The following is a 25,428-nucleotide window of genomic DNA, read 5'->3' as shown; positions in this document are numbered from 1 at the left end:
GAACTCCCACAGTTCAGGAGTGGGAGGCAGAGGAGCAGCCCAAAAACGATCCTGGGATTGAGCAGCCAGGAGAACCAGGAAAAAGTGTTTCCCGAAGAAGGAGGTGGTCCAGTGTTGAAGGGAGCTGAGAGGTAAAGGACCATTAGGATGGAGTAGAGGCCATAGCATTTGGCAAGGAAGAGATCACTGGTGACCTTTGAGAGGTCAGCTTCCATGGAGTGAAGGGAGTGGAAGCCAGTTTGGAGGGGGTCAAGGAGAGTATTGGAGGAAGAGGTGAAGCAGTGGCTGTATACAACTAGGAGGGAGATATTGTGATAACTGGAGGTAGTCGTGGAGTCAGGGAGGGATTTTTTAGGATGGGGATATATTAGCATGTTTGCAACAAGTGGGGAAGGAGACATTGGAGAGTGAACATTTGAAGATGGTGGCGAGGGAGGGAAGAAGAGGGAAGAAGACTAAAGTGTTTTGATAAGGTGAGAAGGGATGAGAGTGAGCTGATGGGGACCAGCGTGAGGTGAGAGATGAGGAATTCTGTCCAAGTGGATGATATAGCACAATCAGAAAACCAACATTTAGATCACCTATAGCAAAGAGGTAAAGTGAGAAAGCACCTTTGTGTACATTTAGCAAATTCGTACTCACCTGCAGTGGATCAGAAGAGGAACACCCTTATGATATTTGTTCCCTTCAGAGACAGGTTTCTTCGGGAGCTTATTTCTGAGGTTTTGAATCATAGTGATTAATCCCTTGGGGTCTTCAGGAAGATCTTCCCCTTTCCAGTCGTTAACCTGGTACTGGAAAACGGTTCGGGCATCTTTCCTCTACAAATAAGTAACAGTATTAGTATTTATCGAGCATGAGACTGAACACTCATTTTGGGCAGGGAACATGTCTGCTAATTCTGTTTCATTGCACTCTCAGAAATGTTTACAACAGGGCTCTGCACATAAGTAGTGCTTAATAAATTCCACTGATTAATTGATTGCCCACTTGATATAATTCACTGTACTAGGCGCTTGGGAAGTATAGCATAAAAAAGTGACACATTCCATTCCCACAGCAAACTTTCTAGTTGGGGGCAGAGGGGAGAGAAACATTAAAGTATTTACAACTAGAATGGTCATTCATTCTTTCAATTGTATTTATTGAACGCTTACTGTGTGCAGAGCACTGTACTAAGTGATTGGGAGAATACTACATACCAAACAGATATATTTATTAGATTAGACTGTAAGCCCGTCAGTGGGCAGGGATTGTCTCTATCTGTTACCAAATTGTACATTCCAAGCGCTTAGTACAGTGCTCTGCACATAGTAAGCGCTTAATAAATACTATTGAATGAATTAATATATACTTTCTGCACACAACAAACTTACAGTCTAGAGGAGGAAACAGACTTTAATATAAATAAATAAAAGATTTGTACATAAGTGCTGTGGGGCTGAGAGGCTGAATAAAGGGAAAAATATGGAATGGTTACAATACCTAATTGTAAAAGTGAATAAGTAGAACTATAACGGATTGAGGATAGGTAGAAATAGATCACAACGGCAAGAGTTGGCTGGTGTATTTATACAGTTTAGGATGCAGGAAATAAATCAAAGAAAGCTTGTTGAAGAAGGTGGGATTTTAGAAGGGTTTTGAATGTAGGGAGAGGAGTGGTCTGTCAGATTTAGGGGAGGGAAGGATTTCCAAGCCAGGGTAGCAGCATGTGCGAAGGGGTAAAGGCAGAAGAGTCAAGAGTGAGGAACAGCTAGAATGTCAGTTTAGGAGGAACAAAGAGTGAGCTGGGAAATAGCATCTGAATTAGGAAGAAAAGCAAGGTCGGCAAGTTGGTGTAGAGACTTGAAGTTGATTGTGAGGAGGTTTTGTGTTTTATGGAGAGACATAATGAAGGAGGTTGAGATGTGTAGGCTGAATGACACTTGAAGAAGATGATCAGTGCAGCAGACTCTAGTAAAGATTAGAGGTAGAAATACTAATGAGTTGCATGCAATTGTCTGAATGCTAACGGAGCTTCTACCAAATTAGTGGTAGTTGGGGGAAGAGGAAAGGGTGGATCATAGTGCTGATGTATAGGGCAGAATTTGGATTCTTAATGTGAGATTTAAAGTCAGGGAGGCATAAAGGTTCCAAACTTCTTAGAAAGGGAGGGTAGTGGCCTTATCAACAAAGAGGAAAGTTAGGAGAAGAAGTGGGTTCAAGGGGAAAGATGAGGAGTGTTTTAGACATATTGTTTCAGAAAAAAACTGGAGAAGGAAAACAGATATATGGGCACTCCACAATATGCCTTTCACTTGGAGTCAGGAACCAAAATCAAACCTACAAACAATTTTGTTTCTAGATTTGATAAGCTTTGAGGGTTTATTTAAAATGGAATGCATATAAATGAAAGGTTATTTTCCAAACTTCATTCTTAATCAAATTCAGATATTTTCACATTTCAGTCCAGATCAATAAGCCTAGATGTTAAAACCAAACAGACTTATAGAAAATTACTAATTATAAAGTTCATTTTCATTCATTCATTCAATTATATTTAGTGAGTGCTTACTGTGTGCAGCGCACTGTACTTAGTGCTTGGGAGAGTACAATACAACTATAAACAGACACATTCCCTGTCCACAACGAGTTTGCAAGTTAATTTTCATACCTTTGCATGTCTCAGTTCAAATGCCCGGATGGTGTATGATGTACACTGGTTTACATCTGTCATGTTAACTTCCACATCTTGATATGTTTGTGTTTCTTCTCCCCAGTACTGTGCACAGAGTTCCTAGATGTGAAAGAAAACCAGTCAGCCTCTCTATTTGCTATAATGGTTCTACTTCTTCCTCGTAGCCAGTAAGGAAAATTAGTATCAGTTATTTCTGATTAAAATTTCCCCAAATCCTGCTCTTTTTGGCTGAGTTGCAAAAATTACTCCTGAAGCCCTAGTTGTTAGACCAACATGTCTGAGTCATTTTCAGTTTTTTTAAAAAACAGAAGTAGAGTTGTCCTTCAGCTTGATCTTGATGATGTCGCTGACGGCAAGACTGTAACCATGAGCATATCTTAGAATCTTATACATATTTGTGGTAAGAGTGTATCCATGAGTATATCTTAGAATCTCTTATTTATTTACGATAATATTATATCCATGAGTGTATCTTAGTATCTCTTATGTATCTCCCTTCCCCATCACCCCTAATCCCTCCTTCTGCTCTACCCCACTCCCTACCCCACAGCACTTGTGTATATATGTACATATTTATTATTCTACTAATTTTATTAATGTGCATATATCTATCATTCTATTTATCTATATTGATGCTATTGATGCCTGTCTACTTGTTTTGTTGTCTGTCTCCCCTCTTCTAGACTCTGAGCCCATTGTTGGGTAGGGATCGTCTCTATTTGTTGCCAAATTGTATTTTCCAAGTGCTTATTACAGTGCTCTGCACACAGTAAGTGCTCAATAAATACGATTAAATGAATAAATCAATGTAAGACTGTATCCATCAGCCTATCTTAGAATCTCATACATTTGCTGTGAGACTGAATCCATGAATATATCTTAGAATCTCATATATATATATATATATATATATATATATATATATATATGTTAATCTGGTCAGTGAAAATTTAGTAGTGATCCTTTTGCATCCTCCTGCCATTTGGGTGAGCATTACCTAGTCACCAATAGTTAAGAGGGGAAGGAATGTACTATGACCAGCAGTTGAGTTTTCAGAAATAGTGATGGCTTGCCCTGAATTACCCACAGTCCCTTGCACAGTCCTCTGGACCATGAAGTACACAATGTGGGACAGTTAATAAGGAGAATGAGTGCACTCTGTCTGTAGTCCCAGAACAGAATATCTCTGAGACTCCACCAGGTAAAGCATTACTGTGCCTTCATCCATTTGATAAAATGTCGGTCACTTGATCATATTTACTGAGTACTTACTGTGTGCAGAGTACTAAGTGATTGGAAGAGTACAACAACATAACAGACACATTCCCTTCCCTCAACAAGCTTACAGTCTAGAGGGGGAGATAGACATTAATATAAATAAATTAAAGATAAACACTGACGATGATAATCAGATTGTTAAATGGGGTTGAGAGGATTTTTTCCATATTCTTGGAAAAATCAAGAAATGCCTATCCAGACAGAAATAATAACTGTTGTACTTGTTAAGTGCTTATATGTGCCAAGAATTTTTTTTAAGCACTGGGGTAGGTACAGGTTAATCAGGTTGGACACAGTACCTATCCCACATGGGGATCACAGTCTAAGTAGGAGGGAGTAGGATTTAATAATAATAATGATAATTGTGCTATTTAAGTGTTTACTATACTCAAGTCACTGTACAAAGTGCTGGGGTAGAAACAACATAATTAGGTTAATCAGAGTCCAATCCCCATTTTACAGATGAGATAACTGAGGCACAGGGAAATTAAGTAATTTGCCCAAGGTCACACAGCAGACACATGGCAGGAATTAGAACCCAGGTCCCCTGCCTCCCAGGTCTGTGGTCTTCGGACTAAACCACACTGCTTTTCTTGGCAACTTGATAGGCCAAAGCAGAAAAATAGCACATGTATCGGATCAGGGCACATTCAGGCAAGAGAGATTTGTCATCGGAGGACAGCAAATTATCAAATTTCTACCTCTGGTTAGACTGGCAAGGCTTGATCCCAAGCAACTGTCTACATGAAAATTACCCTTCCTTCTCCTCATCAGATATTGCTTTGAGGAGGAAAGATTTATAATGATAATAATAATGGTATTTCATTCATTCAATAGTATTTATTGAGCGCTTACTATGTGCAGAGCACTGTACTAAGCGCTTGGGATGAACAAGTCGGCAACAGATAGAGACAGTCCCTGCCGTTTGACGGGCTTACAGTCTAATCGGGGGAGACGGACAGACGAGAACAATGGCACTAAACAGCGTCAAGGGGAAGAACATCTCGTAAAAACAATGGCAACTAAATAGAATCAAGGTGATGTACAATTCATTAACAAAATAAATAGGGTAACGAAAATATATACAGTTGAGCGGACGGGTACAGTGCTGTGGGGATGGGAAGGGAGAGGTGGAGGAGCAGAGGGAAAAGGGGAAAATGAGGCTTTAGCTGCGGAGAGGTAAAGGGGGGATGGCAGAGGGAGTAGAGGGGGAAGAGGAGCTCAGTCTGGGAACGCCTCTTGGAGGAGGTGATTTTTAAGTAAGGTTTTGAAGAGGGAAAGAGAATCAGTTTGGCGGAGGTGAGGAGGGAGGGCGTTCCAGGACCACGGGAGGACGTGACCCAGGGGTCGACGGCGGGATAGAGTATTTAAGTGATTAGTATGTGCCAAACACTGTTCTAAGCACTGATTTGCCCAAGGTATGGCCAGATCCCACCTCCATGAGCCATCAATGATACCATCCAGCTTCACCCAGTGCTATGATTCTAAAATTGTTTCATAAGAAGGTTAATGGAAAGTAATAGACAAACCTGTTCTCCATCTTGTAGATCTGTCAGCATAACAATAACTTTGACTTTCCTCTGAAAGATCATTTGCCAGAAATCGCCAACTGTTTCCTTAAGTGGCCCCTGGGCAGCAATCATCACATCTGGTTTCCAGTAGCTCTACAAAATCAACACCCCCAGTTAGTACTCACTTCCAACCACGGATTCCCAAATCATTGATTCCAATCATGGGAGTCTATAAGGTCACCTTCATAACATGAGGATAAATACATTTTTGCCATCCAGAAAAGTCATGTCTGAAATGAACCTTGTAGTTTGGAATGGTCTTGATGCCAAGAATTGACTCTATGTGGAGATGAGAGTCCTACTTTTTGATTTGCTATTTTAGCAAGCTTTCCCATTTTGGTATGCCACTTGTTGGCATGTATTTCTCACACGTGCTAATGAACACAGACAGGACTGCATGGGAATCTCCTTGAGTACATGTGTCCTTAACCTGGATAGTAGCAGCAGATCATCTATGGATAAGGCAGAGAGAAACTGGGAAGGAATCTGCTGATCTGACTATCAAACTGTATCATTTTAAGGCTGCTTTCCTGGATCAGCCTTGAGTCTTAGTGAACAAGAATTTTGACCTAACCAGTGTGGCCCAATTTCCCCAGTACACTCAGTGTCAAAAGTTTTAATATATTCATTCATTCTATTGTATTTACTGAATGCTTACTGTGTATAAAGCACTATACTAAGAACTTGGGAGAGTACACTATAACAATAAACAAATACATTCCCCATTAACAGTAAGCTCACAGTCTAGAGGGGGAGGCAAACATTAATATACATAAATAAATTACAGATATATACATAAATGCCATGGGACTGAGAGGGGAGATGAATGAAGGGAACAAGTCAGACAATGTGATCACGATTCTAATAATTCCTCTAGACTGTAAGCTCCTTATGGGCAGGGAAAATGTCTACCAACTCTGTTTTAAGGTATCAGTGAATCAATGGTATTTATTCAACACTTACTATATGCAGATCACTGTACTTCAGCACTTGGGAAAGTACATTACAAAGCATTAGCAGACATGTTCCCTGCCCATAACAAGCTTACAGAGCACTTGCTCTCCCAAGTGCTTAGTACAGTACTAAGTACAGTACTTTGCACATGGTAAATGCTCACTAAATATCATTTATTATTGGTTAATAGTAAATAGGAATACCTACACATGACTCACATTCTCTTTTCCCCCCATTTCCCTCTGCTCCTCCCCCTCTCCCTTCCCATCCCCTCAGCACTGTACTCGTCTGCTCAACTGTATATATTTTCATTACCCTATTTGTTTTGTTAATGAAATGTACATCGCCCTGATTCTATTTATTTGCTATTGTTTTAATGAGATGTTCATCCCCTTGATTCTATTTATTGCTATTGTTCTTGTCTGTCCGTCTCCCCCGATTAGACTGTAAGCCCGTCAAAGGGCAAGGACTGTCTCTGTTACCGATCTGTACATTCCAAGTGCTTAGTACAGTGCTCTGCACATAGTAAGCGCTCAATAACTACTATTGAATGAATGAATGAATTTAGTTTAGTTTTAGTGTATATTGAAAAGCCATGTGGCTTAGTGGAAAGAGCACGGACTTGGAAATCAGAGGTCATGGGTTCTGATCCCAGCTATGCCACGTGTCTGCTGTGTGATCTTGGGAAAGTCACTTAACTTCTCTGTGACTCAGTTATCTCATTTCTCAAATGGGAATTAAGACTATGAGCCCCATGTGGGACAACATGATTACCTTGTATTTACTCCAGCACTTAGAACAGTGCTTAGTACATAGTAAAAGCTTAAAAAATACCATTATCATTTTTTTATAAAATGGGGATTAAGACTGTGAGTCCCAAGTGGGTTAGGGACTGTGTCCAACCTGATTTACTTGTAGCTACTTAACACTTCGTACAATACCTGGCCCATAGTAAGTGCTTAAAAAAGCATTAAAATGAATAAATGAAAATTTGTTAGTACTTATATGCCAAGCACTGTGCTAAGTTCTAGGGTAGGTACAAGATAATTAGATCAGACACAATCTAAGAGGGACAAAGAACAGGAACTTTATCTCAATTTTACAGAGAAATTGAGGACAGAGAAGTTAAGTGACTTGCCCAAGGTCACACAGGAGAAAAGTGCAGAGCCAAGATTCCTTCCTCTACACATTAAGCCACATTGCTTCCCACTCTCTCAGTTTTGGCTCCAGTGAGTATTTATTTTGGCAGGGAACTTGTCTGCTAATTTTGTTATATTATTCTTTCCCAAGTGCTTAGTACAGTACTCTGCACATACTAAGTGCTCAGCAAATAAGATTGACTGATAAGGTAGGTGAAGGTGGAGAGAAACTAAGTGTTAGGGGGCAGTGAGTGTGAATGGGGTGTTGTTTTGTTGCCTACTTGTTTTGTTGTTCATTCATTCAATAGTATTTATTGAGAGCTTACTATGTGTAGAGCACTGTTATCTGTCTCCCCCTTCTAGACTGTGAGCCCGTTGTTGGGTAGGCATTGTCTCTATCTGTTGCTGAACTGTACTTTCCAAGCACTTAGTACAGTGCTCTGCACAGAGTAAGTGCTCAATAAATATGATTGAATGAATAATTAACTAAGGCTGACAACCCCTGTGCTAGAACAGCAAGGGAAATTTGACTGAGAAGCAAAGAGAAAGTTCATTCAATTTAAAATGCCGTACATTTCCTTAATTAATGACTAAATTACCATTCAGTACACTGTTGGCAACACTCAACCTTCCTTTGTGAATTATACTTCTAAATGAAAAGTGGTGACAGACAAAAAATAAGAGGTTCATATAGTGATTTTGACTTTTAAAATACATACAGTTATGAAAGAAGCATTGATGTATTTGCTTGACTCCTCAGACTCACTGTCATCATCAGATGATTCATCTGATTCATGTTCACTCTCCTTACTTGTCTCCAGTTCATGTTTAAGAGAAACTCTGTTGTAGTCATCTGTTGAAATAAAACACAATTTTTTCATATAAATATCCAAAGCTCTAGGTTCTCTCATTATGAGATATTTACTCAGATGATTATGGTCTTGACTAATCCTGTGTTCGGGGGAATTGCAGTGGGTATTTATGCTTTAGCCAGTGTTGTGCGTGTATGTATGCCAAACTGTATCTTCTGATCCCTCATCTTTTTGTAACCAAACAGGCATGTGTAGTTGAGCCAAGTTTTCCTATCTCTGCAACAGGCCAAAACACACTGAGAAAACACAGGGCTAGAGAAATACTAGGTGCATATAAAAACACACTGGAGACGAGAAAGCATGGATGAGCAATGTTAAATGCTACTCTGCAATGTATTGGAGACAGGTGGCATAAGAACATTAACTAGCTCAAGTGGTAGATGCGATCAGGACAAATTAACTGTGCTCTAACAAAAAACACCTAATAAACAATCCTTAAAAAAACCAACACACACATTTACCCCTTCCACTGGACAGGAGGAGGAGAATGCCCCCATATTTATACGTATAAAGGGAACTGGCCAGGAAATTGAATTACCTGATTGTGCCTACCCACTCTGTTGAAGTGTACTTTCCCAAGTGCTCAGGACAGTGTTTTGCACACAGTAAGCACTCAAAAAATACCAATGATTGATTGATTGATTCATATGTCATCTACGTGGAAAGAGCACGGGCTTTGAATCAGGGCTCATGAGTTCGAATCCCAGCTCTGCCACTTGTCGGCTGTGTGACTGTGGGCAAGTCACTTAACTTCTCTGTGCCTCAGTTCCCTCATCTGTAAAATGGGGATTAAGACTGTGAGCCCCACGTGGGACAACCTGATTCCCCTATGTCTACCCCAGCGCTTAGAACAGTGCTTGGCACATAGTAAGCGCTTAACAAAATACCAACATTATTATTATCTTAGTGAACTTCCCCTTTTCTATCCATTTCTTCATAAACATTTTCTCATGCTTAACTAGAAAATTAAATTATTGGTACTAAGCTTTCCACAGCCTTAAGTATATTGTCCATCTCAACTAATTAAATAATTAAGATCAGGAAGTTAGATCTCCTTAAATAGTTCAACCCCATCATCTTTAGGTTAAAATATCTGACAACAGTTCTTCCATATTTGCTCACCCAGTTCCCAGTCTTCTCGCTTTATCTTTTATGGTTAAAAATGAATATTGAATGAATCTATTGTAATGCTGGGAGGGAATGAACACCTGTTTCCAAGCTTTGCCACACTGTTTGGACCAAAGAGATTGTTTCGCTCCTTATCATTGGTCTACGTGGTACAAGCAGCTACAACCGCTAATCAGGCAGGCCTTGGTATGTGAATTTGGCCAGAGAATTAGGGGAGATATTATCTGAAAGATTCCCTTCCATAGGCTGAAAAAAAAATATCCAACAAACAATCCAGAAAAAATATTTATTTTGAAGTTTTGAAAAAGTTGATCAGAGCCTATTGACCATCATGAATGTGAAATAAATCTCATCTGACAATTAGAGGCAATCTTATATTCAATATCTGGGCAAATACTTACATGGAATTATTTTGGAATTCCTATTTTTACTTTTATTTTCTTCTTGATTTCCAAAGTTTTGTGAGCGCCAAACTGTATACGTTGGAAGTCTCTGCAAAAGGAAGAGACCGGGTTTATTCAGGGCTAAGCATTCAAACAGACTCCCACATGTGCATGTTAAGCTTGAAGAGTCCTTCAAAATGTTTCTGATTTTTATTTTCCTAAAATTTAAACTACAAGGTCTGCATCCATGCTATTAATGTACTTCTTCCTAAGCAGCTTCTGCTGAAAAGCTTTTGGGGAGCTTGTCCTATGGAAAGGCTTCTTTGGAGACTTCAGTTGTATTAAATTTTGCAGAGTAAATAAATAGCTCTTCTAGTGTCCACCAGGGATGGTTAATGATGATGATAAATGATTATAACAATAATAGTAACTGTGATACTTGTTAAGTTCTTACTGTATGCAGAGCATCATGCTAAGCACTGTGTTAGATACAACAAAATCAGAGCAGACATTCCCTGTTGCACGAGGCTGCCAGAATAATGAATATTTGCCAGCAAGACAAACTCCCATTTGTTACAAATGCAGGAGTAAATTCTCACATTTGAACCTGTGCTGCACCTTTCTGTAGCATTTAGTGCAGCTGAAATCAGGGCACTGCTTTCAGTAAACACAAAGTACTACTGTTACAAATGATAAGTGTCTTGCAAAGTCCTGAATGCAAGTTCTTCTTGGAGTGTTAGAAATTATGCTACGCTGATGTTGTTCTGGGGCTGTCTACAGTGTGCCATAGTTTGAATTGACAGTTCTCTGCACAGGCTCCTGTATACATGAAGAAGGTTAATGATCAAGAATGATATTATGAACAATGTGTTTAATATATAAAAATAGCAGAGTTGAGAAACAGCACAGCCTAGTGGATAGAGCACAGGCCTGGGAGTCAGAAGGACCTGGGTTCTAAATTCCAGCTCTGCCACATGTCTGCTCTGTGACCTTGAGCATATCACTTAACTTCTCTGGGCCTCAGTTACTTCACCTAAAAACTGGGAATAAAAGTGTGGGCCCTATGTGGGGCACGAACTGTGTCCAACCTGATCAATTTGTATCTATCCCAGTGCTTAGAACAGTGCTTGGCAAATAGGAAACACTTTAAAAGTACCGTAATTGTTATCATTATACCAAAGTAAAAAAAAACCTTATGTGTCCAAAGCTTTCCTTGTTCCTCAAGATATTTCAAAATACCTTATTCTTCAGAATTTCGAAGAGGGTCCCCCCACCCCGAAATACTCTAAATTCTACTATAGTTTCTACTGAGATATTTAAGGATTTCCAAGAGGGAAATGACAGTTTTGTAAAACAAAGAATAGTTCCACAGGGAATGTCAGTATCTCGCTGACTCCAGTTTACCTGGAACTCGGCCTCCAGCGGGGATGGTTCGTTGGGTGGATCTCTCATAGTCATGTAATTTAGGTGTCTATGCAGTTCTGAAATATTCACTTCTGTTTCCCCGTACCGATTGTACTCCACTAGAGCTTGGTGAATCAGGATATACTGGGCCTAATGTTTCAAACACAGTAAGCTTAGCCAAGGCAAATTCACGGGTGTGAAAGGAGATGTTACCGAAGAGAGGCTACTCATTAAAGGGCTATTTTGAGTCTTGGAAACATACCTCCACTTGGACCATCAGGCATCTCTGACGCCGGAGCTTGACCACATAACCGTAAACGTCCACTTGGTTTTCAGCCTCGAGTCCCTCCAACATGGCGTCAATTCCAATGTAGGTTCCAGTGCGGCCGACCCCAGCACTGTCAGAGAAAGCAAGGACAGTGACATAAGGTGAGTGCAGTGAACTAAGGAAGCTTTGTGCCCTGGTAGAAAGGATATTGATTTTCTTAAATTACATATCATCAAGTATGTTGTTATTGGTATTGATGTCTGTCTCCCCCTCTAGACCGTAAGCTCATATGGGCAGGGAACATGTCTGCTAATTCTGTTGTATTGTACTCTCCCAAGTGCTTAGTATGTTGCTCTGCACGTAGTAACTGCTCAATAACTGTGATTGATTATATAAGTCACTCCCCAGTTGGTAATCCACCCTCCAGGTGACTAGTGTGTGGCTGTTTTCGTTTATGGTAATTGTTAAGCAGGAGAAGCAGCATGGCATAGTGGATAGAGCACGACCTTGGGAGGCAGATCATGGATTCTAAATTCTGGCTCCGCTTGTCTGTGTGACCTTGGGCAGTCACTTCACTTCTTTGGGCCTCAGTTACCTTATCTGTAAAATGGGGATTGAGGCTGTGAGCCCCACTTGGGAAAGGACCTGTGTCCATCCTGATTTGCTTGTTCCCACCCCAGAGCTTAGTACAGTGTCTGGCGCATAGTAAGTGCTTAATAAATACTATTATTATTATTATTATTAAGTGCTTACTTTTTAAATGCCGTATTGTATAGTTCTCCTCTTAGGGCTGCACTGGAGAGTTTCTAGTATTCTACCCATCTTGGCTACGTGAGGGAAAGTCAAGCAGAGGCATATCTATATATATTGTATTGTGTATATGTCTACGATTCTATTCATCTATTTTGATGGTATTGATGCCTGTCTACTTGTTTTGTTTTGCTGTCTGTCTCCCCCATTTAGACTGTGAGCCTATTGTTGGGCAGGGATTGTCTCTATCTGTTGCCTAATTATACATTCCAAGTGTTTAGTAAAGTGCTCTGCACACAGTAAACTCTCAATAAATATGATTGAATGAATGAAAGAATGAATATCCATTCCTTTCCCAGCTTGGCCAGTGGCTAGTGAGTGGAAGGCAATCTACTACAAGTCAAAACTCACCCATCCTGGGCAGCAGTGGCATGGGAGAGGGTCGAGGGCGGAGACTCAAGTTTACTGTGCAGAAGGCAGCAATGGTAAACTATTTCTGGATTTTTACCAAGAAAACTCTAGGGATCCACTACCAGAACAATTGCATATGGAGAGCAGGGCGTTCTGGGAGAGATGTGTCATGGTGTCGCTATTGGTCGGAAACACCTCGATGGCATAAGTCAAGACACATATATAAAGTACTGTGCTAAGCACTGGAGTAAATTCAAGTTAATCAAGTCGAACACAGTCCCTGTGCAAGATGAAATTCACAGTCTAAGAGATATGGAGTTCTCTGAATATTTGAGTTGTTTACCTGCAATGGACAACGATGGGACCACTGAAAAAGTTGCTGAAAGCATTGACTCGTCTCCGCAGCTTGAGGAGAAGGTGAGGTTCTTCAGGAACACCGTGGTCTGGCCAGCTAGTGAATTGGATGTGGGTCACATCTCGGCCTACTGTCTTTTCCCTTTTCTAGACAAGACAGGAGGACAGGAGGTGTTCATTACAACCATTCATCGTAGGAATCACAGACCAAAGGAAACAAAACAGAGGAGTAATAGAATGGTGGGGAGAGGAGGAGAGTTTTACTAATGCGAATGAAATGATTGGGTAACATAATCTGGCCAAACCTCACTATCTTCAGTTATGTCATTTTCCTAATTATAAAAAAGTAGATGAAAAACCATGCAGGAACTTGGAGAAGAAGAGTCATGCACTAGACAGAAATCAGGAGACTGATGCAGAGATAAAGCTATAAAGCCTCCGATCCTTTCAGTTGGTTTAGGGAAAATGTGCAATTACCATCAGATCTCACTGCTTCCCAAAATACCTTGTTTGAAGGCTGGAATGGGGGGCTGTGAGCATGCAAAGTGTACCTGGTTCTGCCATCTAGGCAGCTGCCTATTCCGACCACACAGAACAGTGTGGATATTAAAACTCAAAATTCAAAAAGCAGGTGAGTTGACTTCTCCTCATTCCTCAGAGTTTTCCTGCTTTCAGGGAAACCACCTAATCACTGCTGGGAGAGCGACTAGCCCAAAATTCTGGCCAGGTGTGGAGGTGAGCCACCTAGGTTTGGATAGATAAGAGATGTGACTGGAAAAAAAGCAGAAATTAAGCTCTGTCATTCACTATTACGTGATCATGAACAAGTCAGAATCAGAGGGATTTCAGGATGGGACCTGAAGAGAGCTAAGGGACCCTGTCTAGTAACAGTACAAAGGTAACTTCAGTTGATGGCTATATGGATCCCCTAGAAAAGAGTCCAGTTGGGCAAAGCCTTCTTCATCCAGTTGACCAACCCAACCCACGGGTATTAAATCACACACTAATCAGGCATTCTGTCCTAATGCTTTGTGTTGGAAGGAAAAAGACCTGTTTCCTTTTCAATTGATTTCAGTTCCCCTACTACTTCTTCCTCCCCACCACACCCCAACCCAGGGACAGTCCCATAGTAATTCTTCAATGAAACAGATTATGAAACAGATACTGAGCAGTGAAATTAACTCACATTTGTAATGTTGAATTTCTGAATGATGTAATCAGGACATCTCTTATAGTCACTGATCTTCACTGCTATTTCTCCATAGGTGTTGGAGTTCTCCTCCGTGGTGGGCCAGTACTCTGCACACTTGTTCTGAAAAAAAACAAAAAACCAAAAACAGAGTCATATTCCATTTTCTTTTCTCCATTAAAGTGTTCCTCATAGTTTTCAGTAAGTAGTTAGAGTTGGGTTGCCTGGTTGCAATTTTCGGCTTATTGGTGACCCACAGACACTTTACAAATAGCCAAAGAGATTCTTTCTGCTGTCTAATTTGGAGGGCACATGGTTTTGAAATGTGACATGGTGGCATGGAGGAGTACACAATGCCTTTCACATAAACATCAAGGGTCCTAAAAGACAAATTATTGAAACCATTCTGAAGAAGAACAACAGAAACGTCTTTTAAACTAGGCTACACTCCAGGGACGTGGACTGTGGGATTCGTGGATGCAGTTGGAAAGGGGGCAGAGAAATATACTACAAGGTTTCTCCTTGCTTCTATTCCTTTGTGAAGAGAGACCTGCTACAGCCTCATCTAAGTGATATTATTCTAAGTGTCCCAGTGAAGTTGGGAAAGTGGGTGGCCTACCTCACCTTTCTGCTCTCCTACTACAACCAACCCACACACTTCACTCCTCTAATGCCAACCTACTCACTGTACCTCAGTCTCCTCTATCTTGTCGCCAACCTCTCAACCACATCTTGCCTCTGGGCTGAAATGCCCTTCCTCTTTGTATCCAATAGACAATCACTCTACCCATCTTCAAAGCCTTATTGAAGGCACATCTGTTCCAAGAGGCTTTCTCCAAATAGGCCTTCATTTCCTCTTCTCCCACTCCCTTCTGCATCATCCTTGCACTCAGATTTACCTTCTTTATTCACCCTTCCCTCCATCCCATGGCACTTATGTATATAATCATTACAAATTCATATTTAAGTTTGTCTCTCCCTCTATACTGTAAGCTCATTGTGTGTAAGGTAAATGTTTATCAACTCTGTTGTACTGTACTCCAGGCTTCAAGGCTGCCCATCACCTTGCCCCCTCCTACCTCTTCTCCCTTCACTCTTTCTACTGCCCACCCTGTAGGCTCCACTCCTCTGCCGCCCACCTCCTCACCATCCCCCTTTCTCGCCTATCCCACCGTTGACCCCTGGGCCACGTCCTCCCACTGTTCTGGAATGCCCTCCCTCCTCACCTCCGCCAAACTCTCTTCCCCTCTTCAAAGCCCTACTGAGAGCTCACTTCCTCCAAGAAGCCTTCCCAGACTGAGCTTACCCTTTTCCCTCTGCTCCCTCTCTGCCCCCTTCCCCCCCGCTTCACCTCCCCTCAGCTAAGCCCCCTTTTCCCTCCCTTTCCCTCTGCTCCTCCCCCTCTCCTTTCCCCTCCCCCCAGCACTGTGCTCATCCGCTCATTTGTATATATTTTTATTACCCTATTTATTTTATTAATGAGATGTACATCCCCTTGATTCTATTTATTGCTCTTATTTTTGTCTGTCTCCCCCGATTGGACTGTAAGCCCATCAATGGGCAGGGATTGTCTCTATCTGTTGCTGAATTGTACATTCCAAGTGCTTAGTACAGTGCTCTGCACATAGTAAGGCTCAATAAATACTATTGAATGAATGAATGAATACTCTCCCAAGTACTGAACAGTGCTCTGCACGTACTAAGTGCAACTGATTGATCGATTGAGAGTATGGCCTCATTTTGTCTCTCCCAGTCACATCTCTGCCTTTGTATTGATTATCTCTATCAAGTTTCACACATAGGAAGCAGGCTAACCTAATGGAAAGAGCACAGGCCTGGGAGTTAGAGGGTGTGGCTTCTAATCCTGTCACTTGCCTGCTGTGTGACCTTAGGCAAGTCACAATTCTGTGCCTCATTTTCCTCATCTATAAAATGGGGATTTGATACTTGTTCCTCTCCCACTTATGCTGGCCATAAAGTAAGCACTTAAATGCTGTAATCATTATTACCATTATCTGTCCTCTTGTTCATGTTGTTCCTAGCTTGTAACTTCTTCTTGCCTCACCTCCAAATCTGGCAGACTGCAGCTCTCCCCATGTTCAAAATCCTCTTGAAATATCACCTGCTCTCACCTGAAAGATTACCTGTCAAACCGCTTCCTGTATTAATTCACAGCATCCTAATCTAATCAACCTAACAGCCATCCCTAGTACTGAGGTACTCACATCTTCCCACACTCTGGAGTACTTATGTACATATATATATACTTATATATATATTTACATGCTCTCTTACTTCTTTTTATCTGTAATTCATTTAAATGTCGGTCTCCCCATTTAGACTGTAAAGTTTTTAGAGGCAGGGATCATTTCTACTAACTCTATTGCACTCTAAGTGTTTAGTACTGTGCTCTGTAAATATTAAGTGTTCAGTAAATACTATTTGTTGATTTATATCCATCAACACTTGTATGTGTAATACATATAAATGTGTATGTGTGTGTGTGTATATATGCATGAACATGTATATTCAATTGTACATTTAAATATTCTGATTATCCTAAGTGTAAAGATTTGTATGTCTCCTCCCTGTTTCAGCATAAAGTCCCTGTAAGGTAGCAAAATTTTCATACTTCTTTTGTATTTTCCCCTCTACTAAGTACCGTGTTTGGCCCCTAGTGAGCACATAGCAAATAGCATAGTGCTCTTCCTAGTCTGTCTGCCCTCTGTTTCTCATCTATTTCTCTTTGTCTTCTGTGCCTCTCTGTCACTTGATCTTTGTCTCTCTCATCTGTCTGTCTTCTTTCCCTCTGTCTCCTCCTGTCTTTCCTCCCTATTCTTGGACCACTGACCCCGGAGCAGTAGAAGCTTGGCACGTGAACACTGTTTCTACAAGATATTAGAAAAGATCCCTCTGATCCCCAGTTTCAATCAATCAATCATATTTATTAAGAGCTTACTGTGTGCAGGCCACTGCACTTAAACACTTGGCATGGCTCAGTGGAAAGAGCACAGGTTTGGGAGTCAGAGGGCATGGGTTCTAATCCCAATTCTGCCACTTGTCAGCTATGTGACTTTGGGCAAGTCACTTAACTTATCTGTGTTACCTTATCTGGGAAAAAGGGATTCAAACTGTGAGCCCCACGTGGGACAACCTGATTATCTTGTATCTCCCGCAGTGCTTAGAACAATGCTTGGCACATAGTAAGTACATAACAAATACCATCATTATTATTATAACACAGCAGTATACCAGACACATTCCTTGCCCACCAACTTTGCAGTTTAGAGAGGAAGGCAGACATTAATATGAATAAATGTACATATCTCTATGTGCATAAGTGTTGTGTGGGGTGGTGAATAAAGGGAACACATCAGGGTGAAGCAGAAGAGAGTGGGAAAAGAAGAAATGAGGGCTTAGTCAGGGAAGGCCTCTTGGAAGAGATATGCCTTCAATAAGACTTGAAGTGGAGGAGAGTAATTGTCCATCAAATATGAAAAGGGAGGGCATTCCAGGCCAAAATCAGGACAATAATGAGAGGTTGGTGGTGAGATAGATGAGATCAAGGTACAGTGAATGGGTTGGCATTAGAAGTGTAGTCTGTGGGCTGGATTGTAGTAGGAGAGTGGTGAGGTAGGAGGAGGCAAGGTTGACTGAGTTTTTTCAAGCTAAACGTGAGGAGTTTCTGTTTGATGCAGAAGTGGATGGTTGGCTGGGGTTTCTTGAGGAGCATTTCTTTTGGTTGGATTTTATGATTTTAAGATGCTGATGATTACAATGAATTGATTAGTAACTTGTAGCTTTTGAATAGGTAGCAATATTTGCCAACCACTCCCAGGGACATGCCTGGGTGAACCCGTTCTACATAACAACAGTGAGTAAATAGGAGAGCTGGGTAAGAACCTAGGCAAGTGAACTTCATCAGTTAAGAAGAAAAATAATTTCTGCAGGTGAAAATCATTACTGACCATTAAACAAAATAGCTCCAGCACTGAGTGAATTACAGTCAATACTTGCTGATATGGACTGATAGAGGAAAGAAAGAGGTTGAGAATTTGATAAGACCAATAATGCAAAAATGGTGTAGGCATTCTGGAAATATCCTGTGCAGTAAGGGAAGGTGATACTAATAACATATCCAGAGCACAGGGGAGGGAATTTGGGTTTTTGGTCTAGAGAGAGCCCTTGAAATGGCTTACAGGACATGAACAGTGGGAGCAATCTTCAGAAGAATGTAGGCCTGCACCAACTGAGGACATTATAAGAATCTCCTAGGGAGAATGCCTGAGGGGAATAGTCTCCTCAGGGATAACAGATGATTCTTAGAGCTAGAGTCCTTAGGGAGTCCTTACCCGGTTTCCTTCTTCACAGCGAGTCACCATGACAATGATAGTTACTTTCCTCTCCCAGATCATCCTCCAGAAATCATCAACAGTTTCATCTTTGGGGCCTAAATCACAAATAAAATGTTAACTGATCAGAAACCCTTGTTACAGAGGTTCTGAAAAGTTGTAAACAGAGTAGAACTTAAAGATTACCTTGTGCGGCAATGTATTTCCTTGGTTCTTTGAAGCCCTGTTCAAAACACACAAACATATCATTGCTTAGCATATAATAGTTGATATTACATGGAAGCAGCATGGCCTAGTAGACAAAGCACGAGCCTGGAAGCCAGACTAGCTGGGTTCTAATCCTGTCTCTGATATTTATCTGCTGTATGACCTCGGGCAAGTCACTGTACTTCTCTGTTCCTGAGTTACCTCATCTGTAAAATGGAGATTAAAACTGTCCCATGTGGAACATGGACTGTGTCCAACTTGATTAGCCTGTAACTACCCCAGCACTTAGTACAGTGCCTGGCACCTAGTAAGCACTTTACAAATGTAAAGGAAGTTCTTCAATTTTTGTCAACAAATAATGAGCTCAATTTTCAGTTTCCAACCTGAATTCTGACCCATCCTCTAGGCATTTGGGAAGGTGTTTTAGCACTTTCAAACCACAATATGGAACTACTTCTTGCAGTGACTTCAGTGTCAGAGACAACCTCTTTCTGGCCTTCCCTACCCTCCAGGTAAACTGATACACTAAATCACTTGGGCTCCAGCTAGCTGCTTATGCTGCCTGCTGCCTCCTGCCCACCACTTCCCCAAGCCATTTCTTAGGGATACGATGATACCATCTTCAAGAAGAAGCTCAAAAGCAGTTATCACAGTGATGGCAGAATTGACAAAACCATGTGCCCATCTCTCAATCTGCAGCATATTTCCCTTTGAAAATGTATGTCTCCTTCAAGGGACATTCACACGTCATAAAATACTGTAGTCATAAAGATGTTATGTGTAATATTTGGTAGAATAGTCTCTTTGTATTCATGGAGAATTACTTAGAGAAACCTGACAGTGAAGTGAAATGGTAAATACCATCTGCACCCTTCAGCAGCTGTGCTTAAAACACTAGAAAGTTTGTCTTACAACTCATGAGAGGTGGCATGACATAGTGGATAGAGCATGGGCCTGGGAGTCAGAAGGTCTAATCCCGGCTCTGCCACTTGTCTGCTGCGTGACCTTGGACAAGTCACTTCACTTCTTATGGGCCTCACTTACTTCATCTGTAAAATGGGGATAAGATTGTGGCCCCGATTAGGACAAGGAATGTGTTCAATCTGATTAGATGGTATCTACCCCAGTGCTTAGAACAGTGCTTGACACACAGCGCTTAACAAATATCATTATCATTATTATTATATGTCCCTCTGGACTTTCTGCTGAGGGAAGAGGAATGAGGTGACTGGTCAGTCACTGAGTTAACAAGGCTGCGGCTTCTGGGGATCAAAGAGACAGCAGTCAGCAGGGACTGGAGGCCAGACTGGAGCCTTGTGCAGCTGCCATGATTATGGGTACAGCCAATCACTATTAGGTAAAACCACAAAGAAAAAAAAAATCAGCAAGTGCCAAGGGACTACCATACTGGGTACAAGATTTTGCATATTGGGTAAGAAACACTGTGAGTTCAGTTTCAATTGTTGGATAATGATTCCCTTATGAGCCCCAACAAAATAACTACAGGATTTAGTGCCAATTGAAAGTTATGACTTACATCAACATAGCTTGCATTTATATAGTCTGATCCTACATCTCCATTTAATTCTGCAAGTTCAACACGATTATAATCATCTGGAAAAAGACAGTAGAAAAAACAAAATTGAAGTAATCAAAATTATACTGTTGAAAAGTATTCAAATAAATGCATATTCAATTCTCCACTACTTACAAGGAAGAATATCAACATAACGATTTTTGTTCTGGTTAAAAGATTTGCGTGCATCCTTGATGGCAAATTTAGTGAACACTCTCGGAATACTCTGAAAAAAAATATATTTTGGTCATCTTATTTTTACAGAAAACAAAGCTAAGTGATATCAAAAGTAACTAAATAATTCCTTCCTACTTCAGGATACATACTAAATCACAAGTTTCTGATAAAATGATCTTTCTAAATGTATTTTGATTATTTACATAGCAATTAGTGTTTAAAAATTAAAATTGATCATTTCTTCAAAAATAAATTGCAAATTTTCATTAAATCCAGAAAAATCACTGGATTTAGTGTAATTAATATAATTTTAGCTTTAATTTTAAAGATGCAAAATTGTATTACAATTAAAATGATAGTGGAAAGCATTTTGGCTACCTAATCAAATGACTAATTGATTCTATCAAAAACAATTATTACAGATTACTGAAATTTAGAAAATAAAATGTGTTGGGCATTTCTGACTTCAAAAGTGGCCCTTTTCTGGTACTTTAATAATGAAAAGAGCACATGTCCTAACATATGAATCATTTAAAAGGTTTCCAGACAAAACAGAAGAGGAAGAGGAGGAGTTGGGATGACAATTAATGGGATATCCTTAAGGAGGCAAGGTGGGGTTAAGGTGGACATATGGTTGGGGGGGGCAGGGAGGGGATCAAATTTTGGTAGTATAAGCTTATATTGCAAAACCCTTAAGACGGATGCCTGGGTAAAATTTTTGCTATTGACAGATACCTCCATCTGTCCCGTATGGAAATTCAGAAAAGTCTGTGTCCAGATAGGCTATGCTTCCACTTAAGGGACCACCTGGATATTTCCATCTTTTTTTTTTTCATTTTAAATGGTATTTGTTAAGCACTGTATTGAGTCCTAGGATAGATACAGGCTCATCAGGTTAGATAGAGTTCATATCCAACCTGGGGCTCACATTCTTAGACAACATTTTACAGATGAGGTAACTGAGGTGTAGAGAAGTTAAGTGACTTGCTCAAGGTCACACAGCCAACAAGTGGAAAAGCAAGGATTAGAACACAGGTCCTCTGACTCCCAGGTCTGTGATCTTTTCACTAGGCCATGCTGCTTTCCATCTGCTCATTTCCCATTTTTGTAGACATGACAGTTCAGGAAATGAGAAGCATTATGGCAGTGTTGTCCACACAAAATTGTCACTGTCTATTGATGCTGAATAATATGCAATGAATCCCAACAAAACAGTTGCCTGCAGAGAGCAGCACAAGAGAGCAGCATAAACAAGGTAGAACCAAACCACTCTCATCTCTGCAAAAGTATTGAAGATCCTGTGAAATCAGAATTACTTTGTTATCTGATCAGTGATTTGTTGTCACAATATTAAAGAAGCACCCACCTGAAATTCAGCTAGAAATAGTCTTGCTTCATCTGCAATCTTTCTTTTATACGTTTCCAGCAATATATCTGCATGAATGGGCTCCACGTTCATCAGCTGTTTATCATCATCTTAAAATAGGTTTGAAATTGTATTTTTAGTCATTTTAATTTTGAATACTCATGTCTTTAGAAACATTCCATATTAGTAGTACTTTGCCCTCATTTATCTTCCCCTAAAGTGTAAGTTTCCTAGAGTTTTTGAAGCCAAAATGATATGCTCTTTTGGTCAGACATCAACACTTGTTCCTTCTCCCTGTTCATGAGCACCTCTGAACTACCACTGATTTTCAAGGCATCTCCTCAAAGAGGAAATGTGAGAAGAGAATATAGCTCTCTTAAGCTCTCTCAATCTTAATTATAGTTATGAGTTCCTAAAAATCCACAGGTTGCATACATGAGAATTGTATTTGAACCCTTTAAAATACATGACTCCTGATGGGCCATCTGAACCAACTACTGGACACAACAATTGAGCCAAAAAGAAAGTTATCCTTGGGCCCCTAGAATGGCATAACCCAAAAATAGCTTCAGTGCCTCATTATTGAATTAAAACTGAAAATGTTAATACTCACCTCTTTCCACAAGAACTATGCACTCATCTGAACTGCTGCAAAAAATAGTAAATATAAACATAAGAAAAGGCTTATAAAATGAGGTTATGTAGTATATGGCTTCTAGATATTTACAATGCCGCCAAAAGATCTTAGAATTAATGGGACAAATAGGACTTAAAGGCTTGCAGTATGGCATCTCTTTTTTTAATTCTGACTTGTCTGGTGAATAAGACAATTTAGATACCAGTCAGCTGTTATTTGGAAATGTCATACAAATCAATCAGTGGTATTTGCTGTGGTTCTATGTGCAGAGTACTGTAGTACGCACTTAAGAGAATACAATACAATAGAGTTAGAAGACATGGTCCCCAGCCTCAAGAAGCATACAGATTAGTCAATTTAACTTAATTCCTTTCAATATTTTCATAGATATTTACTGTCATCTAAATGAACAAGTGAAATACATTTTCTGACTTTCATTTTGGTTTTAAGTCATTTCAAATTTTAAAATGGATCTAGGGAGCTAGATGAAGGAATCAATCGTATGTATTGAGTGCTTACTGTGTGGAGAGCACTGTGCTAAACACTTGGGGGAGTACCCTATAATGGTACAACAGACATATTCCCGGCCCACAGTGAGCGTATCATTTAAAGGAGGAGACAGATATTAATATAAATAAATTATGGCTATGCACATAAGTGCTGTGGAGCTAGAAGGTGGTGAATATAGGGAGCAAATAAGGGCGATGCAGAAGGGAGTGTAAGAAAAGGAAATGAGGGCTTAGTCAGGGAAGACCTCCTGGAGAAGATGTGCCGTCAATAAAGCTTTGAAGGTGGGGAGTGCCCCACCTTCAGATATGAAGATATGTCAGATATGAAGAGGTAAGGTGCTCCAGGGCACAGGTAGGACATGTGTGAGATGTCAGCAGGAAGATAGGCAAGATAATCATCATAATAAATTATTATAGTATTTGTTAAGCACTATATGCCAAGCTCCCCTTCTTAAAAACCTCCAGTGGTTGCCTATCAACCTCCACACGAAACAAAAACTTCTCACTCTGGGCTTCAAGGCTCTCCAACACCATGCCCCCTCCTACCTCTCCTCCCTTCTCTCTTTCTAGTGCCCATCCCGCAAACTCCGCTCCTCTGCTGCTCACCTCCTCACCATCCCCTGTTCCCGCCTATCCCGCAGTCAACCCCTGGCCCACGTTCTCCCGCTGTCCTGGAATGCCCTCCCTCATCTCCACCAAATTAACTCTCTTTCCCTCTTCAAAGCCCTACTGAGAGCTCACCTCCTCTAAGAGGCCTTCCCAGACAGAGCTTCCCCTTTTCCCTCTGCTCCCTCTCTGCCCCCCTTCACCTCCCCTCAGCTAAGCTCCCTTTCCCTCCTTTCCCTCTGCTACTCCCCCTCTCCCTTCCCCTCCCCTCAGCACTGTGCTCATTTGCTCATTTGTATATATTTTTATTACCCTATTTATTTTGTTAATGAGATGTACATCCCCTTGATTCTATTTATTGCTATTGTTTTTGTCGGTCTGTCTCCCCGGATTAGACTGTAAGCCCATCAATGGGCAGGGACTGTTCCTGTTTCTGAGCTGTACATTCCAAGCACTTAGTACAGTGCTCTGCACATAGTAAGTGCTCAATAAATATTATTGAATGAATGAATGAAAGCACTGTTCTAAGCACTGGGGTAGATACAAGGTAATTAGGTTGTCCCATGTGGGGTTCACAGTTTTAATCCCCATTTTACAGATGAGGTATCTGAGGCACAGAGAAGTTAAATGACTTACCTAAAGTCACAGAGCAGACAAGTGGCAGAGCCAGAATTAGAACCCACATCCTCTGACTTTCAAGCCCGTGCTCTTTCCACTAGACCGTGCTGCTTCTCAAGATTGAGGTAAAATGAGTAGGTCGGCATTAGAGAAGTTAATTGTGCAGGCTGGGTTGTTGTAGGAGAACAGTATGGTGAAGTAGGAGGGGGCTTTAAAAGTTATTGAGGGCTTTAAAGCCGATAAGGAGTTTGTTTTACATGGAGGTGAATGGGCAACTACTGGAGATTCTTGAAGAGTAGGAAAACATGGATTGAAAGTTTTTGTAGAAAAATGATCTGGGCAGCAGAGTGAAGTATGGATTGGAGTGGGGAGAGACAAGAAACTGGGAGATCAGAAAGGAGGATGATACAGTAATCAAGGTGGGATAGGATAAGTGCTTGGATTAATGTGGAAGGAGTTTGGAGGTTGAGGAAAAGGCGGGTTTTAGCAATGTTGTGAAGGTTAAACAGACAGGCGTAAGGGATAGATTGAATATATGCATGGGTTGAAAGAGGAGCCAAGGATAACACCAAGGTTACGGACTTGTGAGACAGGAAGGTTGGTGGTGCTGTTTACAGTGAGGAGAAAGTCAGAGGAAGGACAAGATTTGTGTGGGAAGATGAGTAGGCTCTGTCTAGCTTGAGGTGAAGGCAAGACATTCAAATTGATGGGAGGGAACAATGTCAAAGGCTTCTTTCTGTGGGATCCAAACTGTCTGCTTGGTTTCCCTTTAAATGTCATTAAATATACATACACCTAGCATACTAGCAATACTCACTGGAATTTGGTCTATGCTGTAAGAGGAATAAACTTATATCATTGTGGCATCCCTACCCAAATTACTTTCTGACATTAACAATACTAATTGTGGCATTTACTAAGCGCATACTCAGCGTAAAGCACTGTACTAAGCACTGGGGTCAATAACAAGATAATCAGGTCAGACACAGTCTCTGCTCCACT

The 25,428-nt window shown here is 40.7% G+C and overlaps 1 protein-coding gene across 12 annotated transcripts in view; it reads right to left on the bottom strand.

Annotated features, from left to right (window-relative positions):
- PTPRC (protein tyrosine phosphatase receptor type C) overlaps positions 1 to 25,428 on the bottom strand; it is a 168,783-nt gene that overhangs the window by 5,604 nt on the left and 137,751 nt on the right. For 11 of the 12 annotated variants that reach the window (XM_029062917.2, XM_029062920.2, XM_029062924.2 and 8 more), the window contains 15 exons: positions 22,670 to 22,704; positions 22,057 to 22,166; positions 20,649 to 20,739; positions 20,475 to 20,551; positions 18,917 to 18,953; positions 18,731 to 18,828; positions 14,376 to 14,501; positions 13,179 to 13,336; positions 11,669 to 11,804; positions 11,407 to 11,556; positions 10,021 to 10,111; positions 8,339 to 8,472; positions 5,485 to 5,619; positions 2,654 to 2,776; positions 643 to 821 (listed from right to left, as the gene is read on the bottom strand). In XM_029062917.2, coding sequence (XP_028918750.1) covers positions 643 to 821; positions 2,654 to 2,776; positions 5,485 to 5,619; positions 8,339 to 8,472; positions 10,021 to 10,111; positions 11,407 to 11,556; positions 11,669 to 11,804; positions 13,179 to 13,336; positions 14,376 to 14,501; positions 18,731 to 18,828; positions 18,917 to 18,953; positions 20,475 to 20,551; positions 20,649 to 20,739; positions 22,057 to 22,166; positions 22,670 to 22,704 — 1,680 coding nt within the window. The remainder of the gene's footprint in view (positions 1 to 642; positions 822 to 2,653; positions 2,777 to 5,484; positions 5,620 to 8,338; positions 8,473 to 10,020; positions 10,112 to 11,406; positions 11,557 to 11,668; positions 11,805 to 13,178; positions 13,337 to 14,375; positions 14,502 to 18,730; positions 18,829 to 18,916; positions 18,954 to 20,474; positions 20,552 to 20,648; positions 20,740 to 22,056; positions 22,167 to 22,669; positions 22,705 to 25,428) is intronic. The other variant, XM_029062918.2, reaches the window with a different exon arrangement.

The sequence above is a fragment of the Ornithorhynchus anatinus genome, chromosome 4 (genome assembly GCF_004115215.2).
Source record: "Ornithorhynchus anatinus isolate Pmale09 chromosome 4, mOrnAna1.pri.v4, whole genome shotgun sequence".
Taxonomy (NCBI): domain Eukaryota; kingdom Metazoa; phylum Chordata; class Mammalia; order Monotremata; family Ornithorhynchidae; genus Ornithorhynchus; species Ornithorhynchus anatinus.
The sequence above is the reverse complement of the archived record's forward strand: the minus strand, read 5'-3'. Positions and strand labels throughout refer to the sequence as shown.